Source organism: Cyprinodon variegatus, unplaced genomic scaffold (genome assembly GCF_000732505.1).
Source record: "Cyprinodon variegatus isolate N-32 unplaced genomic scaffold, C_variegatus-1.0 Scaffold254, whole genome shotgun sequence".
Classification (NCBI taxonomy): domain Eukaryota; kingdom Metazoa; phylum Chordata; class Actinopteri; order Cyprinodontiformes; family Cyprinodontidae; genus Cyprinodon; species Cyprinodon variegatus.
Genome location: NW_015150707.1, coordinates 424,510 through 442,597, shown reverse-complemented (window position 1 = coordinate 442,597; position 18,088 = coordinate 424,510). Strand labels below are relative to the sequence as shown.

Below are 18,088 nucleotides of genomic sequence, written 5' to 3'. Positions count from 1 at the left end.
GTCAGAAATGGATTACAAAACTGCTATTTTCAATTACTACTTATTTTTGTCCAGCTTTAACATCAGTATCGGTATCGGTTATCGGCTACATGAGTTTTAAAATATCGGCATATCGGATATCGGCCAAAATCCCAATATCGTGCATCCCTATTAAACAATGTGAAACTAAAGCGTTTTCACTTGAGGAGTTCTGATAGGGCATACTGACAGATTTTTTTTTTTCTTAGATGCAAAATGTTTATGTTTATATATGTACATTTTTTTATATTATTACTGCTCTAAGTGGGTTGCTCTGTCAGCTAAAGGCATGTTTTATTCTCTATATTCTCCATATTCTCCGTTTAACGATTATTCGATTACTAAATCAATTAACGGATATTTCAATAATCAATTCATCACAATCAATCCGATTCAGCCCTAGTTTCATGTCTTATCCTGAAAGGTAAGAATGTTTTTTTGTGCACGCTGTTTTATTTCTAAATACTAGGTGGTCACTGGTTAAGCTGGAAAGGATTTGATTATGGGCACCAGCTGACATCTCATCTCCAACTCACTCAGCTTTGCAGTACCTTTTAAATGCTGCCAGATTGTGCTTCCTTTTCATTTTTTTTGCGTATCTTTAACTTTCTCTGACGGTGCATGTGTTTAAATGAATCTCTTTTTATCCCTCTGTGACCTTCACCTGTAACATCACCTGTCACCTCTTGAAATAATACTATCATCCTTACGACACTTAAGGCACCTGCTTTATTTTCTCTACCAATAGTCGGCTCTAGTTGCCAAACGGTTTTCTTCCTTCCCACGACTAGGTTTTTGATTTATGAAGCTAATATGTCGCCCAATTGGTTCATAACAGTCTGGCATGTTATTAACTTCACATTCATTCACCAAACACTGACATACAGCTCCCAAAGTAATGCTTTGTTTAAAGCAAAATCAGAATAAGAAATGACAAATGCACAAAGAGAATCATTAGGAGAACATTTATTAGACTTCCTAATTCAGGAGATTAACGTTGTTTAGCGTGTGTGTGTTATATTTACTGCTTTCTAACAATAGATCCCATCAAGGTTTTGGTATGACTCAGATTTTCCAAATGGGTTGTATTGCTCTATGTAATTAAGATACTTTTTATTGATTTCAGCTTACTATTAACCGGGGGATGAATGCAGAAACCTAGAAATAGCAGATAGACTCATAAATACAACCCAGCTGTATTTGTTACACATTGATCCCAAAATAGCTATCATCTATGGGTCTGTATCATTGCTATAGTTGGTGAAAATGACACACTAGTTCCCTAATGAGGATGATGTCATGTGACTGTATCCAGAGATTTATTATTTTTTGAAGAAGAAGAAGAAGGAGATGAATAATAATCCGTCCGACTTGACGGATGCTGTGTAATTACTATGAAATATGTATTTGCTCAGGATGTGGTCGTGGTGGCAGTTGAAAAATATCACAGTGTGCTTGTAAATCCATGTGTGTTTGAGGGTTTAGTGTTTGTTTGAGTGCTTCATTGATTGTGTGACAGTGTCGGTGAGAAACATATCTCTCCCAGGACAGCTGTATTTTTTACCACAGTGGTGATCTCACCCACAAGGACCTCAGCCTGATGAGTTTAGCCTCTTTTTTTTTCTTTCTTTTTTTTTTTTTAGATTTTTCTGTGTTTGTGAGAAGGAGGAGAACTCTACTTTGTCAGGGCCAGCTGCCTCCCTAGTGGGTCTAAAGTTTGCATGTTTCCCACTGTATGCAGAGCTTGGCGGTTCATCGGAGAACACCAACTGTGTAGCTGAGACATGCGTCAAAGCAGCTCTGATGTCCCACCAATGTCAAGCATTTTGCCGTCAGCATTTGGACCTCGTGTTCTAGTTTCAGTAGATGAAGCTGCGAACAAAGCAGATTATAAAAAGCAAAACAAGAGTCAAAGAGCTGAAGATTCCAAGAAGCGGTGAGGATAGAAAACACAGAAGGACAAGAAAATGCAGGTTTATCATTAAGCAGAAAATGAAGGTGTAAAAGTATGTGGTTGGGGGTTGCAGGTGTGCAAGATTGTTCCTAATCTTACCATCACATCTGTCAATGTTTTTCATGGGATTACCAAAGTGTCACATCAAAGGGTAAAAAAAGACAAATAGTCTAGGAGCAGAAACACATTAAGGGTGAACATTCATATGAAGAACTGCCTGGCTGTGTAAGGGAAGCACACATAGTGACGTACGGCATGTTTCAGTGGCCTATGCAGAGGAAACCTGACTCTTATTATCTGGAAAGGTATGAACTTTCTAACCTGACAACAGCCAGATGCATGTCTCGCTCCACCTAGCTCCACTCACATACATCTGGGAACCCGCCATAGGAATTGCCTTTACTGAAGGCTGGGCCTTATCAAAACTCCTTGCATATGATTGGATAAGCCACTTGTCTGTCATCTTTATTGACGTGCTATTTCAACCACTCACACCGAAGCTAACCCGTGACGCTGTGAGAGGAGGAGCCATTTGGTAGATCAAGCTCTTGCCAAATTCGGTCGGGAGAAGGGCGAAAACATCGTTTCCACCAACAAAAGCCTTCAAAGCCGTTCTCTGATGTTCGTTTAATGAAACAATATCAGATAGATTGGACAACACAGAAGAAATAGCAGCATCAATGCTAACGCTTGCTTCCTCAATGCGAGCTGCCATTGTTGTTGGAATCTCACGGTCGCTTCTCCACTCCAGGACACACCCACCCTGCGTCCTGATTGGACAGACCATAAATTCGGTTGGGGAAATCACTTTCAATGAGCGGGTTCCCAGATGTATGTGAGTGGAGGTGGGCGGAGCGAGACATGCATCTGGCTGTTGTCAGGTTATGAACTTTCCTCTTTGTGTTAGACTATTGGCAGCTGCTAATGGTAACTAGCTTCATCAGTTATTTACAGTTCATTGCATAAAACAATTAATTGGTATAGACTGTATAGATTTCTTTTTTATTATTGTGAATATTTTTAGAATAATTTATTCAAGCAGTTTAAGGTTCAAAAATACAAACTCAATTTCTCCAAGAGGTGTTATTGGTAAGCTTAGTAATAACATAAGACACCTGGAAATAAGAAGCAACTAAAAAATGGTAACTGTTGCAAAAGGATTAACCGAATTGCAAAAACCTGATATGAGCAAATAAGATTCCTTGATTTAATTATCCCAAATTTGCGGTTATTTCATGGAAATAATTGCACCAATTGATAACAACTCAAAAACGTAAAGTACGTTTTTTGTGTCGCGGGCGGAAAACAAACAAACCAAAAAGCAATTCCTTTGTTCTAAATGTTTTCCAAATGGTGGGCAGGATATTTGCTATATAAAGTTCTCTATGATCATAACAAGGAAAACACCCCAGAGCTTCACCCTAAGTCTGAAAGGGGTGCAGGAATCTCTGATGACTGCCGGTTCTGTCCTTGAGTCTGACGTTCTCCTGGGGTCTTTAGATGTCTGGGTTGAAGAACAGAGCTGTGAGGTGGACAACCGATGCCCTCACGATCAGTCAAATTTGGATCTAGGGAAGATTAGAGGAATATTACAGATTCCTAGTAAAGACTGTATGATGACACTGAATCCAAAGTAGGTTACCAGAGTATGAGTGTTAGGGTGTGCACATTTATGCAACCAGATTCTTGCAAAAGTTTTTACTTACATTATGCTCCTCCTTACACAGAGAAACGCTTTCAAAATGATTCGTCGTGGTCTCACTATTTTATGTCACCTAAAAACATTATTTTCACTGGAGTGTGTATACTCTAGCGTATATGTTGTGTTATGGACTAACAGCTGGAAAAACAATTATATTATCCAATATCATCATGTTAGGTATGTTCTTTGATTCCTTTTAGTAGAATTTAAGAGGATAACTTTTTTATAAACTAGTTTTATAATATTTATTATAATGAGTAGCTTTTACCTTCTCTTTCTTTACTAAACACTTGTATTTTATTGATGTTACAGTGTTTGGCTCTTGGCTTTAGTGTCCAAACAGTCCCAGGATTGAGACACTGATCAGAGCTATTAGGAGATGAAAGGTTCTTTAACTCAGAAACATTTATCCACACCGAAGACATCAGGTTAAGGTGTGACTTCACAGATGGACTTACAAAGGTCATTTCTGTTATATGTCAATCCTCTGCTTTGGTTTACAACAGGGTGGTGTCCTGTTTGTGTGTGTGTGTGTGTGTGTGTGTGTGTGTGTGTGTGTGTGTGCATCGGGGAGAAGCTAAAGAGGTGAGGTAATCCTAGGAGGCTGAATCTCACAATAAGGCTGTTCTTAGAGACATTCCAGGGAGCTACATAAGGAGGTCTTTTTGTGTCCCTCTCTGTGCATGCGTGTTGTATATTGTCTTTTTCAGCATTAATATGTGCATATGAAGCAGTTGGTGCGCGCCGATGAGGCAATGTTTGAGAACGCATGTGTCGGATTAAGAAAAAGCACAAATGAGAGAGACCGCAGTCGAGGAGATGAGGTAATACCCCTCATTACGTTTTGAATATGTGCGCGTGCACGAAGGGGCTTCATCTGGCTCCTTCTACACAGTATGCGTGTGGCCAGGGCTCTTTCATGAGACAAGGTCTCTTCTACACTAGTTCAGGCTTAGATAAGCTCTGTTGTTCTTTAGTTCTGCAGGATTTCTTCTAGTTCTGAATGAATTGAATTTAAAAGTCCTCTAGAGAATCTTATTGCCATTCTCCTGACCTGAAGATGCAAACTGATTATTTTATTTTTTACTTCATTCCTTCCATTTTATAGCTTGTGGGCTTTAGCTTTTAACCTGACTCCTCTGCGCCTCCTTGTACCCCCCCTTACTTTCTCCTCCATCTGAACCCTCTCTGTTACACTGTGGGGAGCTCAAGCAGATCAATGATTTCATTGAGAAGGAGCCAGTGGTGCCATTAGGAGCTGAGCTCACCATCCTCAGGGAGATCTGACATATTATTCTCAATGATCTTGCCCACCTTTGCCACCCCCCTTCTCCTCTAGTTGCCTTCATCTCCTCCTTCCTCCTCTGTTTCATGAAGCTGAGAACAGATCCCTATTTTTAGTCCCAGACTCCTGCGGTCATCACATCTGGCGCCAGTGGCCTCGGTGCTCTCACCCTGGCCTCTAGATATACAAACACATACACATATGCAGCAGCCCCACCCCGCTTTGGAACAAGGACCCACAAAGGTCAGAATATATGAGCTACAAAACACCTATGACATCACCTGGCTGCTCCTGAGAACTGTTACAGGCTCTGAGACGCATCGGAGCAGAAGAGTGACATAATGCTGCTCTCTGCACTCACTCTGCAGGTATTCACTTAGCTCCTCTTTTTTTCAGTTTTTAGGTGGCTTGCAAACAAACTCCAATAAACCTCCAGATGTGCAGACACTAAACCAGATAATCATGCAACATTAGTTGCATGATCAGTTTTATGCAACGGTTTTAGGAACTAAACCCCCTTTACCAGTCCCCTTGGCCTCACATGATAAGTTTGATGTCATTTTCCTCTTATTCACTGAAAACCGGAGAACAAAACAGGCCTGCGAATGTGTGTGTGTGTGTGTATTTATATGAGTGGTTGCCAAATGTTTGCAGCATGACGTGATCTCCCTGCTCTGCTTGCCTCTTGCTCCTCTTCTTCTTCTATTTCTGCCTCATCACACAGTTTCCCCTGCCTCCGATGGGCCTTGTAACACGCACTCACACATTAACCTGCACTATGGTGAAACGGTCAGATATGTTTGCTGACATACAAAGCAAGGGAGTCACAGTTTAGTTTCAATTTACCTCTTGTAAAATAGAAATGTGCCTTAAATCCCAAAGGTGCTGGTAGGATCTCAGGTCTTAACATCCAAACCCATGAATTAAACCAACATTAAAAACTGGACCAGACTTTGACTCACTTTTAGTGTCAAAGATTTGTTTATTTAATAAAATTGTTTTTGTTTCCGATTCTTAAAATAAGGAAGAGTGGGGATGTTATGTTTAGAAGGAGGACATGATTATATAAAGTTCTCTGGAAGGGATGATGTTGAACGTGGTGGAAAAGACACCAGGAGTGGTAACCATCTAAAAAGACTTTCGGACTTGTCTTTTCTCAAAATGGCTTTGATAAAGATCCTAAAAATGCTGTAATTTCTCCTCATAAGAGATATAGATATTTATAGTGTTCCTATTAAATCTTTATAACTTACAATAGTTTAATCCACATTTAATTGTCTTTCTTGTGATTTCTTAATTGTTAAATTCTGTTTCACTTTATTTCCAGACTGCTGGGTATGATTAGCGTTCCAAAGCAGAGTGTAGGGCAAAGCAAATGTTGATGATCATAACACATTTGTCAGGATATCTGCATTTGGCTGGTCTGAGGAATTATCAAACTAAGACACTGCTTAGAGCCTCTTGTCTTGTTTTTTTCTTTCTTTTGTTTTCTGGAGAGTTGCAGTTTTTTTTAATTGGCAAATGTTTTATTTATAATCATATGGAGCAAAATGTTTGCTTGAACCCTAACAGAGTCATGAGCGAATGCTGGTATCCTTTGTAATGTCTGAGCTGATGCTAAATTTATCTGCACACTACAACCGTTTGCAAAATACTTTCAACATGTTTTTTTCTTATTTTTTTCTTTAAATATTAAATGTCCACTGGAAATACTAGCTTTTTCTCCTCTCAAAAATGTCGCTGCCCTGTTGCATGAGTGAAGTGCCCTAAAAATACTTTGGATGTAATGCTTATACAGTCCATTCATAGTTCATACCTTCCTGCTTTTGAAATCTATCTAAAGGCCCAAACATCCTGGCCAACCACTTTCAGGCATTTGTCCTACATGAGATAAAAATAGTTTGTTTAAATCGTTACCTAGGTAGTGTCAACACATCGGGTCAACAGAAGCGGCGGCTGAACAGCTAAGCTAACCTGGGACCAGGGATCAGCAGCTCATAACTCATAGCTCCTCATGAATTTGGGCCAAGTGCTCTGCTCTTTGTTTGCTGTGCCGTGAGTTTACCGCTGCAGCGTTCCAGCTGATGCTTCTGACAAACATGTGGAGTGGAAATTTCCAGAAGGAGTAAGAAAAAGGGAAAGGAGAAACTAACAATTACGCTGATTTACCCTACTCATTCCTGGCCTGCATCCACTGCATTCCTTTCATGCTAGGACTGCCTACAGCAGTTCCTCTCATAGCGTCATTCCCTGGAACAATGGTAGATTCCTGTTTATCATCGCGCTGTTTTTGATGCACTTTATCTCTGGTATGCTACAGCACTGCGTTCCTATTCGCTCATATAGTTGTTTATGAAACGTTTTCGTCTGAACTGGCAGAAAACTTTGCAAAGAACAGGAAAAGTGAAGATAGTCATGCCACTTACAAAACATTTAATAGCGTTTTGTTTTTGGTTTTTTTTAGACGATTACATCTAACTTTTAAAATTCTTGATCTTTGTCTGTTTCCTAATGAGTGGAAGAAGATTTTCATTTACATCAACTAGACTAATTTTGGAGTTCCAGGGAAGCCTAGGACCTAATATCAGGAATGCAGCACAGCATTTTGTGATAATTTTTCATCGTCTGTTTATCTCTTCCTCTGCACAGACACATAAACAAAATGTCAACCATACACAACTAGGTACACACATTCATAGAAGAAAGCAGTCCAGTAAAGAAAGGCCACTTCCCCTTGTGTTGTGTAATCATTTCCTGTTACTGATAAGGGAGCATCATGGCTCCCTGAGGTGAAAGGGAGACGCCTAGAGAGCCCAGCATGTACAAATGCAACCGTACATGTCTTGAGAATGCGCTTCTCCTCGTGCATTAATATAAAACAGCTATCAGACTAAGCCGGGAAGAGATTTCCAATTGAGCTTCAGGAATGATTTACCAGTGGGATCTAGGCTTGGCAGGGTGCTCACACAGACAGCCTGTCCGGTTCCTTTCACTGCATCACGTCATTGCTTTCCTATTGTTCTTCTGTGGCTGACAGCATGATGTCACTACTGCGCTGTGGATGTGACACATTAACACACATGGATACACACACAGACACACACAGCCCCGCGCTCTCAAAGGCAGGGTCAGAAAATCTGACCTTGGCCTGAAGTGCTGTGATACCAACACACTATCGTATATTCTACACCCAAATCCACACCCTGCATGACAAAATGCTTCTTTCTGTATATAATTCATCTGTTTAGTAAGTTTTGTCTTTTTTTTTTTTTTTTTTTTTTTTTTTTTTTCAAATATTCTGGTGTTTGCCACTGCATTTGTCTCTGGAATATGAGTGGATTTTTTTCTTAACTTGACATCAATGTACTATGGGGTTTAGAAAAAATAAACTAGGCTTGGTGAATGCTTTAAGACGGCTTAAAGCATTCAAAGCATTTAAAGGCTAAATGAAAAAGCAGAAGTAGAGAAGAGAGGCGTCACAGGGTTTCATTGTATAAAGTCAAAGTATTACTAGAAATATGCTGATGAAGTTTAAGTTTAGCCCCAAGTAGTACTTTGAATAGTTGCCTAATGTCTTGTGACACGTTGCAAGTTTAAATGGTGTTTTTAGTAAAAAAAAAAAGTAGAAGAAATAACACCTTATTAGTACAAACTGATGCAGTAGTTGGAAGACTTTAGCCATTAATTTTTCTTTAACAAGAACATTGATAAAAATATCTAAAAACAAGTATAAATGTAAAAATTGCTAAAGTTTTTCCATTAAATGTCCAGTTTTCCTACTCTTAAGGAGCTGAACATTTAAATATTTTATTGGTTAAAAAGGCACTAAAGATTCCAGAAGCAGAGGGGGAAAAAAGTGCTCATAAACCTTTATCAGACTATTCTCACAGTGGGCTTCACGGAAATATTTTTGGTTTTCTAGCTGAATAAATTTGTCAGACTCATCAAACCACACATAGAGACACACCAGTTCAGTCTGACGCCATTGTTTGAGTGCAAGACAGGTAGACGAGACAGTGGAGGACACTGAATTATCAGAGGACCAGATGGCGTGGCTTTCAGCTCTGCTGTGAGGACTGTGTGTGTGTGAGGCCTCCTGCTGCGCCTATAGGAGCTAATTAACACCCAACTGATCCCAGACCAGCCTAGCTGTCTCAATATATCAGCAGTGCAGGTTCATTAAAGTGGTCTCCTGTCAGCTCCTCCCTCTGAGAGTAATATTCTGGTATTATGGTGCTGCTAGCATGGGTTCCTGCTATGTCCAGAGAAGTCTGGAAAAGTTTGAAATTTAAATTAGCTTCCAGGTATCTAAAAGTAGGAAAAATATTCTGAGATTGTAATATTTCATATTCTGTGGATCCATCCATCAATTCTTTTAGCCATAATTCTGTTAAACTTTTTATATTTTGATATCAAAAGTAGGGCGGATTAATAGTGGTTAATCGATTATTGAAATAAATAAATCAACTAATTTAGCAATCGATTAATTGTCAGTAGAGTATAGATTAAAGTAAAGTATAGAGACTCTAAAAGATGATTTCAGCTGTTTAGAGCTGCTTAGAGCTGTAATTATTTTTTAAATTGTGAAAAAAAGACTTTTTTTCATTTGTCAATATGCTCTATTCAGAACTGCTCAAGTGGAAACATTTTATTTTCACCTGGTTTCAATTCATAAAAAATCTCCTTTGAGGAAGCTTTGGCTATCCGATTATTAATTGGTTAATCGAGAAACTAATCGACAGATTAATCGATTTGCAAAAATATTGTAAGTTGAAGCCCTAATTAAAAGTAAACTCATCTGGAGAACAGAGTCTGGGAAATTTGAAAATTTTGTTTTTTGATTAAAAAAACATTGAAGAATCCTCTCTACTGTAGGTTTGAGAAAGAGGGTGACGTGTTTCTGCAGCCTCAGTGCTTTCTCCTGTACACAGGAAACCCTTTGCATCTCTGCTGTTTATTAGCATTTTGAATAAAACAGCCATCCGTTGTGCTCCGAGGAATCTGTGCAGACAAACTCACCTCTGGGGAAATCAGGACTGAGAGGAATATCAACACATTTGTTTTTTCAATACACCAGGCCAATGCACATTGTTCATGCAGATTGCAGGTCTTTGTTTTACTCTCACACATCCATGACTCATGTATGTCAAACCTCTGTCAAAACCTGTTATTTTTTTCTCTCTCAGCTTAGATAAACTCAAACTTTAACCAAACACAGAAAGGTAAATGCCTAAGCTTAACAAGCAATAATATTAATAGTTCCCTGTTGGTGATTCATATTAGCGCGTAAAAGCTCTTATCTGTCTCCACACACTGCTGCACACACGACACCCCCAACTGGGATTTTTAAGTACTTCATCTGGTTTATGAGGGCCCGTCTGGTTCTGAAAGCCCCATTTGGTGCATATACCCGCTTCTGCACACTGAATGTGAGTGTGTGAGGATATATGCGAACGTAAACTCACTTCTCTCCACTGAGGCAGATTTACTGGCGCTGTAGCCACGGGTGCAGAGCGCCTCCAGGGGGTTAAGTTGTTTGGAGGGTAGGGGGTCTGCTTTTTGACTTATGTGAGTGGAGCCTCCCCTCCAGGCCGGGCAGACATGGATGAAGTCACTCAATGCATGATCACGCATATGTTGAAGTAGTGCCCCAATTTATTCGTGCACATATTTAATGAAGGGAGATGTTTATCTGCAGGTTTGGGACTAAATATCCGTCATCAGATCAACCTCAGCCAACTAAGGGTTAAAAGAGATACAGATTAGAGAGGATGAATTATTTTCATCTTTCCTGTCCTGATATTTCTTCTATTCATGTTCAAAGGTCTACATCATTATTATCAATTTATCTTTATAGATTCAGCTCCCCCCCCTTTCACTCACCAGACCCCCAGCCTCTTTCTTCTACCACTTCCCCCACCCTCACTAGCTCAATCCATCCGCCCTCATTCTCCCTTGGTGACTACCTCACCCCCCAGGCATGGCAGCTGTGTTCTCCTGTAAGCATTACATCACTGCAAGAGCAGCGTCGTTACTGATCCCCTGACGACCAGAACACACACAAGCACACACACATGCACATACAAAAAAATTACACCTCCATGTGCACAAGCCTACCCTTGCATGTTTTTGGAGTAAATAACTGTTCACCCTTTGCCTGACCCCCCTTCCCCCCTGCAGGGCTGTCCTATCCTTTTTCCTCTCACCTTTGCACAGCTCACACCTCTCCTGTCCTCCCAGCGCATGAACCATCGCCAAGCTAAACTCATCACCCTAACCTGCTGGATCCAGAGAATGACGTCTTCCTCTGCTGCGATATCTTGACAGATGATCTGCGGTGTTGGATGACACTCCTGTTGCTGCCTGTCCCAGATGAAGGAAATGTGGGGACTGGCTTTGACAAAATATTTCAAGGGAAAGGAAAAAAAGAATTTATTGCGTAAAGCTTAGATCTTTAATACCTGAAGTTTCCTTTCTCCTTTTTTTGCTAATCTCTTTGAAAAAAAAGAGAATAAGATTTTTTCGAGGACCCTGTAAAAATCCCACTTACAATTATATTAGCGCGTAAAAGCTCTATACAATTATACAATTTTAACCAAATATGCAGATGTTGCTGTTCTGCTAAATATTTTTTGTCACTGCAGTTTTTGGTTAAAAAAAAAAACTATGTAATTTAAACACATTCCAGGCCAACAATCAACCAAGGGAGAAAGTAATAAACTGGTTTACTGCACATAAACAGAGGCTGTTATACAGGCTTATTTTTATGTATGTCGATATTCTTCTGCACTAATTGGTTCTACATCACTATAAATTGGAGTATAGTGGAATTATTAACTCATTTCCAAAAGTAGGACTTATTTAAATAATTAAATCGATACCATAGGAGTTCACAACACACAGATTGATCGCTCAGATGTTTATTTATGTTACTTTCCGTGCCCATGTATTCCTCCCAATGAAAATCTAACAATGTCGTTTCAGAGAAAATTTAGCTTTTACTTCAGACCAATTAAAAACGGGCAGCATAATTATGGATCAGTTATTGATACCCACATGTTATCCTGACTAAAGCAAGCAGCTGTTTACAATTTGTGGCACATTCATGGAAAGTTGAGTGGAAGGAAAGAAAAACTGTATTGGGAGACTGTCAAGCTGTAGACTTTTAGTTATTAGGAACTTCTCCAAACTGGTTTGTAGATGACATAGACTACACCTGTTAAATTCTTTGTCTGAAGTGATAATTGAACTAGACCTCATCTAAGGAGAAAAAAACTGGATTGTTGCTCATTTGTCATGTAATAAACACACCAGGGTAACATTTTGAAATTGGTAACTTCTACAAAATACCTAACTAAGCTAGATCTTTTTTTTATTCACCCTTAGATCGTTAAAATGCGATTTTCACATGTTTATCAGCACGGATCTGTCAATAAATTATTCAGAAATGTATGTGAATCATTGTGAGAACACCTCCGCAAAGAGAACTAGATGAGTGGGTGAACTAGTCCAGTGGTTTGTTTTTTAACTTTTTTTGCAAGAACTAGATGAAAAAAAAAAAAAAAAAAAAAAAAAAAAAAAAAAACTAGATGAGAAATACAACCCGGTTTCCTCCCTAAAACGAAGCTTTTATTAATAAAGATTAAAAAAAATAGGTCCTTATTAACATGAAATAAACTAAATAAATGTTATACATCCCACAATTATGAATTCACAAGTTAACAAGCAAATACCTAGATCATCTCTGAAATTAAAACATATTTTTTGTAGGCATTTTTTTTAAATCACTTAAATCCATCAAAGAATTTCAGACACTTGCTTCTAGTTTTGAGACCCCCTATAGCCTCATCCACCATCTGACTTTTAATCTGCTGCCTCCATCTCATGCTCCTCTCCAGCGTTCTGTGTATATGGATGTAAACTCTGGGTCGTCCCAGTAACAAACCTTGTAGCAGAGAAGCAGGCTGTAAATCTAAGAGGAGGGGGGGGGGACTTCCAACCCACCTATTTCTGTAGCAGCAGAGGACACATGTGCGGTCAATAAAAAAAGGCCTGGCTGTCATTTATAGTGTCTTGGCTGTAATCTTCTAATTAACACACCTACTATTCTGAGCCTTGTTACTCCACTGAGGACTGGAGGACGAGGAAAGGGATCAGAAGAAGAGCATTAAACAAAACAAAAGTCATCATTAAAACCAGATCCAGAGACTTGATGTGTTGTTGTTAGCTTCCACTGTTGTTGTGAAATTAGCTTTGTGGCCTCTAGCCACACAGGTGGAACAACTGAGTGCAGGTGTGAAATCAAACTTTAGTACTGGACACTGCGTTGGAAGTTTATTGACCCTGGTTGACCACTGTGCCATGCCAGCCGGGCTTCAGCCATCTGCAGATGGGCAAAGTGTGTGAATATGGGTGTGTATTTCCTACATGGTGGGGACCATTTTCCATAAATTATAGCACATCGTGGAACCCAATGTCTGATCCCTATGGGTACAAATGCTGTTTAGGCTTAAGTGTTAGCTTTAGGACTAAGGTTAAAATTGAGTTTAGGTTGGGGTTAGGGTTAGTAATGAACACGCAATGGTTAGGTTTAGGGTAAGGTTCACGGTTAGGCTGTAGAAATTGGTTAGAATTGAATGGAAGTCACTTGAAAGTCCCCACAAGGATAGAGAAACATGCTAGTGTGGGTGTGTATGTTTTACCTCCAATGTGGTGGCATTGTTTTGTAAAATATCCAACTGGTCCCCATATGGTGAAGTTTTGTCCTGTGAGTTTGGGTTAGGGTTAGGTATATGTTGGTAATAGCTAGGGTTAGGGTAGGGGTCTGGGTTAGGACATATAAAATGCAAGTCAATGTAATGTCCCTATATGTCATGAAAACACAGCGTTGTATATGGGTGGATGGGTGTGTGCGTGTGTGTGTGTGTGGGTGGGTGACACTCCTGAAACCATTGTCTGCATTTTTCACGAAGCTCATCATCAGCAAAGTGACCTATTTCCTCTGTCTGCTGCCCGCCTGCTGAACAGAGGTTGACGTAAGGCTGTGTTCTCACCCCTGATCATTCAGGGGTCCACAAGGGGGGAGGTCAGTCAGGGAGCAGCTGACACTAAATAACATGACATGCATTTTTTTTTGTCCTTTCTTTTAAAACATGAGGGATCTTTCACCACTTTGGCAAAGTTCCATTTGTCTAGATCTGTAGATTACTGTTTGAAAAGTAGTTACACACTCTGAACACATTCCTGATTTGCCTCATTAGATCCTCCAACTCCAGTGGGTGTCACTGAGGTTCCATTTGGTTGACAAACAGAAGGTAGTTTCATAATCGCAATTTCTTGTGTCAACCCCTCCTATTGTAATACTCCTATATGAAATACAGTGCAAATGAAGGCATTCAAGGTTTCCTAGAGAATATTAGCAATCAGTCATGAAGACCTGGGAACACATTAAACAGGTCAAAGATTAAGCTGTTAAAAGCATGGTTAAGTTTTAAAGAATATTCTAACGAGTCCTTCAACTGGACAGCTTTCATTCAGGGACAAGAATGCTATTGCTGGGGGAAAAAAGCAACACAGTTATGTTAGTAGTTCAGTACCCAGGTAATCGGAAAAAGGTGCTTTGCAATGTTTTGCCCTTCATATAAAATGCTGCACAATACCTTCAGCACATTATGCCCATGTTGAAACATGGTGGTGGTAGCATCATGCTGCAGGATTATTTTCTTCAGCAGTGAGAGGAAAGCTGGTTATAACTGCTGGAAAGATCAGTGGAGCCAAATGAGTCTTGGACAGAGATTTACCTTCTAACAAGATGGCAAACGTAAACATACTATCATGTCCTACATGCTACATACACACCTGATTCACACTGATGGTTTATTAGCAGGCAGCCCCAGAGCTAGGTGGCATGCTAAGTAAGTAATCCAGTAATCCTTGGTTTGGAGCAAGGACATCTGTAAAACTTGCAGGACACCACTGCATTATGCAACTAAGGCTGTAACTCTAAACTTTGTAAAAGTAATAGTTGTGATGTTTTGTTGTTTACATTTATATAATAAATGTAAAAAGATTCAAGATTTGACTTTCTTGTTCCATTCAAAGCCAACTTTACAGTCATATTATACCAACAGCAATGCTGTCATGATGAACTGACTGAAATGACACATTAAGGTTACTACTAAAGCTGCTTTAACTTTAGTTAGACCACAATATTAGGTTCTAAAAGAGTATGACTTTATTTTTAACTAAATAATATAACTGAGTTTGAGAAGTAAGGAAAATAGTTTGAATTTGCCTTACATTTAAGTTGAATTAATATAAAGTATTACTTGGAAACAAATTAGATAATTAAGTTTAGTTCACTTTCTAAGCAATTTTTTAAAAGTAGACCCAGCAGTTTTATTGTTGCACTGTAGAATGTCCTAGTCAAAGTCTAAACCTAAATCCGATTTCACATCTGTGAAGAAAGTTCGTTAAATAAAAAAAAAATGTCTCTACTCTCAAACTGAGAAAAAAAAAGTACCCCTAACTTTTTGACTCTCCTTCAGTATCCTACAGTTGTTTATCTTTAATCTTTACATGTTTTTTGGTTCCCACTTCCAGACGTTCTTCCAGCTGCCTGTCTGGTGTCTCATCTTCTATGCTGCTCCATCAGGTTTAGGTTCATATCATCTGTAGTAGCCTCTCTGTCCTCTGCCCCCACCTTACAGGATGAGAACACTGCGTCCGTTGGCACATTAAACATGAACCTGAACAGGAAGTGTTTGGGTCAAACAAATGACATCACCTTTAGAGAAAGATCAGATATCAACAGCGTGTCGTTTGCCACTAAGCTGCAGTAGGTTTAGTCAAATCAACCTAATTTCAATGAAAAATATTTATTCAGTCAGTTTTGCACAGCAGCAAACAAGTATTTCTTTTACATGCCTCTTATGTAAATAATGACATAAATGCAGCCAGTCGTTTTCTTTTTGATTAGCAACACAGATGTTTTGATGCATTGCAGCTTTGCATCTCTTATGTCGTCTTCGTCTTATCCTTCATCCTGTCCTGAGAGAGGCCAGCTTCATGGCTAGGCCCCTGAGGTGGCCGCATATTTGCTGGCTGAGTAAGGAATGTGGTTACATGCCATAGATATTAGCTATGATGGAGCGCTGGCTCCACGAGAAAGGGAGGAGGAGGAGGAAGGCTTGGTTAGAGTCTGAGCTCACGGCAAGTGAGCTCATTCAACCCCAGAGCTTGAGGAGAGGAGTGAAGCTCCGTCATCCTTCTCACACAGAGAGTCATAGGAGGAGGGAAGCAGAGGGCGGAGCGTAAACCGGTGACGGAGCGAATCAGAGACTGGGAGAGTTGGAGCGGCACAACAATAGCAGACTGCTCTTCTGGCTGTGGACACTCAGACACAGAGAGCGTTCAGAGGAACACAGCCGCTCTGTGGAACCAGCTGCAGGCGGATCACAGCTGGAGTTTACATACAGGCGTTTCTAGCTACTCATTTTGTTTTCTTCTTGCTCACAGAGGATAATAATCCTCACAAGACCACAAATTGCCATATATTGATGCAGGAGCATTCTAGGAATTTTTGTGGTTCTGGCACAACATTTTTTGGCCATATGTTGACCTGAAAAGTCTACAGACACTTCTGGACTTATTTCTTTTTTGGATTCTGAAGTATTTTTTTGAAGAAGAGTGGATTTTTCTGAATTTTTAAATATTTAATCTTATTTGGAAAAAGCACTTCTATTTGTGCTATATATTTTTTTTTGTTGGACTCTTTTTGCCTCTGAAAGAAGGGGACACAGGAACATTTCTTGCTGTGTTTGCTTGAGACAGAGCTTGTACTGAGGGGGATGCCTCTGGATGTGGTGATTGCCCCCGCAGAGGACTGCTTTTGGCCGGACCTACAGGAATCAGACATGAGGCTGAAGATCAGGGTCCGCCGGATGAAGCAGGGGAGAGAGCTTCGAGGTGTGTATCCACGTGGAGCATAAATAGCTGCAGAATATGTGTGCAAGAAGGAAACAACGTTCACATCAGTGAGATAAAAGACCTGTGTGTGCAGAACTTAATGAGAGATAGACATTAGTTATGATTGTTAAAGGTACAAAAGGCATCATGCAGCTTGTAGCTATTGTGATTAATGCATACTGCAGATGGAAGATGGACAGAGGTGAAATTAAAGCTTTCAAATCAAATAAAGCGAGACATCACTGCAGGAACCGTTTTAAACCTGCCGGCTGTTTCTTCACAATGCTTTTGGTGATGGTAACATGTTTAGTGAGACAGAATAGGAAGGTGGAGGATTAGAAGGATGACATCATGAAAATGGAAAGCAATGAACGGAGTGTGGTGGGGGGGTTACTGAGAGCCTTGACCTGCAGTATGACACAGTGTTCATCAACTCTGAGGCTGTGGTCACTAAAATGGTAGGGCTTTCTCAACAACTTTACATTTTTGCAGAAGTGTGTCTCTGGGAGATTATGTTATCAAAATGTGTGCAAGTTGCACTGCAGGTGTGTAATACAGCACATTTTCACACAGAGCGATGAGGCAATGCAGAGCAAGGGTTCAGGAGAAAGGAAAAAAAAAAGGGTTCCACAATTCATATTCACATTTGTTATCTTCTATAATTTTTTGGATTTATCCTCTTACCACCATTGTGTTTTAGCACATGCTTCTCCAATCAGCACCGTTACCATCATCAGATGAAAATAGCCCTGTATGTCCAAGTACAAAAGCATGTTGGCAAGTCTCTGTGAGAACTGACTTGAACATGCAGACTAAATTATAGGAGATTTTATGGGCCTATAATGTGGTAACACAACACTGCTAAAACAGCAGGTGATCAAAGTGACAGGTACCCGTTATCTGCACAGCCAGATAGAGGAACAATAAACAGTGTAACCGCCAGCAGGTGTGACAGCATGATAACCATAAAGCTGACACCATGCATGACAAGCGATGATCTCACCCTATTAGTTCATGTCTATTCTGTCCGTTGGCCTATTTCTGACCAATCTTGCCCAATCTAAAACACACACACACACTCATGCTTCTCTTCTGGCTGCAGCACAGCCTTTGTGGAGCTGAGAGGGCCATGTGTGCAATGATGTCATGTTGGAAGGGAGGG

General features: G+C 39.9%; 1 protein-coding gene across 5 annotated transcripts in view; it reads left to right on the top strand.

Annotated features, from left to right (window-relative positions):
- Nucleotides 1-18,088, top strand: part of dusp8 (dual specificity phosphatase 8) — a 53,780-nt gene that overhangs the window by 26,665 nt on the left and 9,027 nt on the right. Inside the window, exon 1 of one of the 5 annotated variants that reach the window (XM_015382294.1) lies at nt 16,733-16,926. The exons of the other annotated variants lie outside the window; for them this stretch is intronic. Within the exon in view, the coding sequence (XP_015237780.1) occupies nt 16,809-16,926 (118 nt within the window). The 5' untranslated portion in view covers nt 16,733-16,808. Of the gene's footprint in view, nt 1-16,732; nt 16,927-18,088 lie in introns of those variants that run through there. 5 annotated transcript variants of the gene reach the window in all.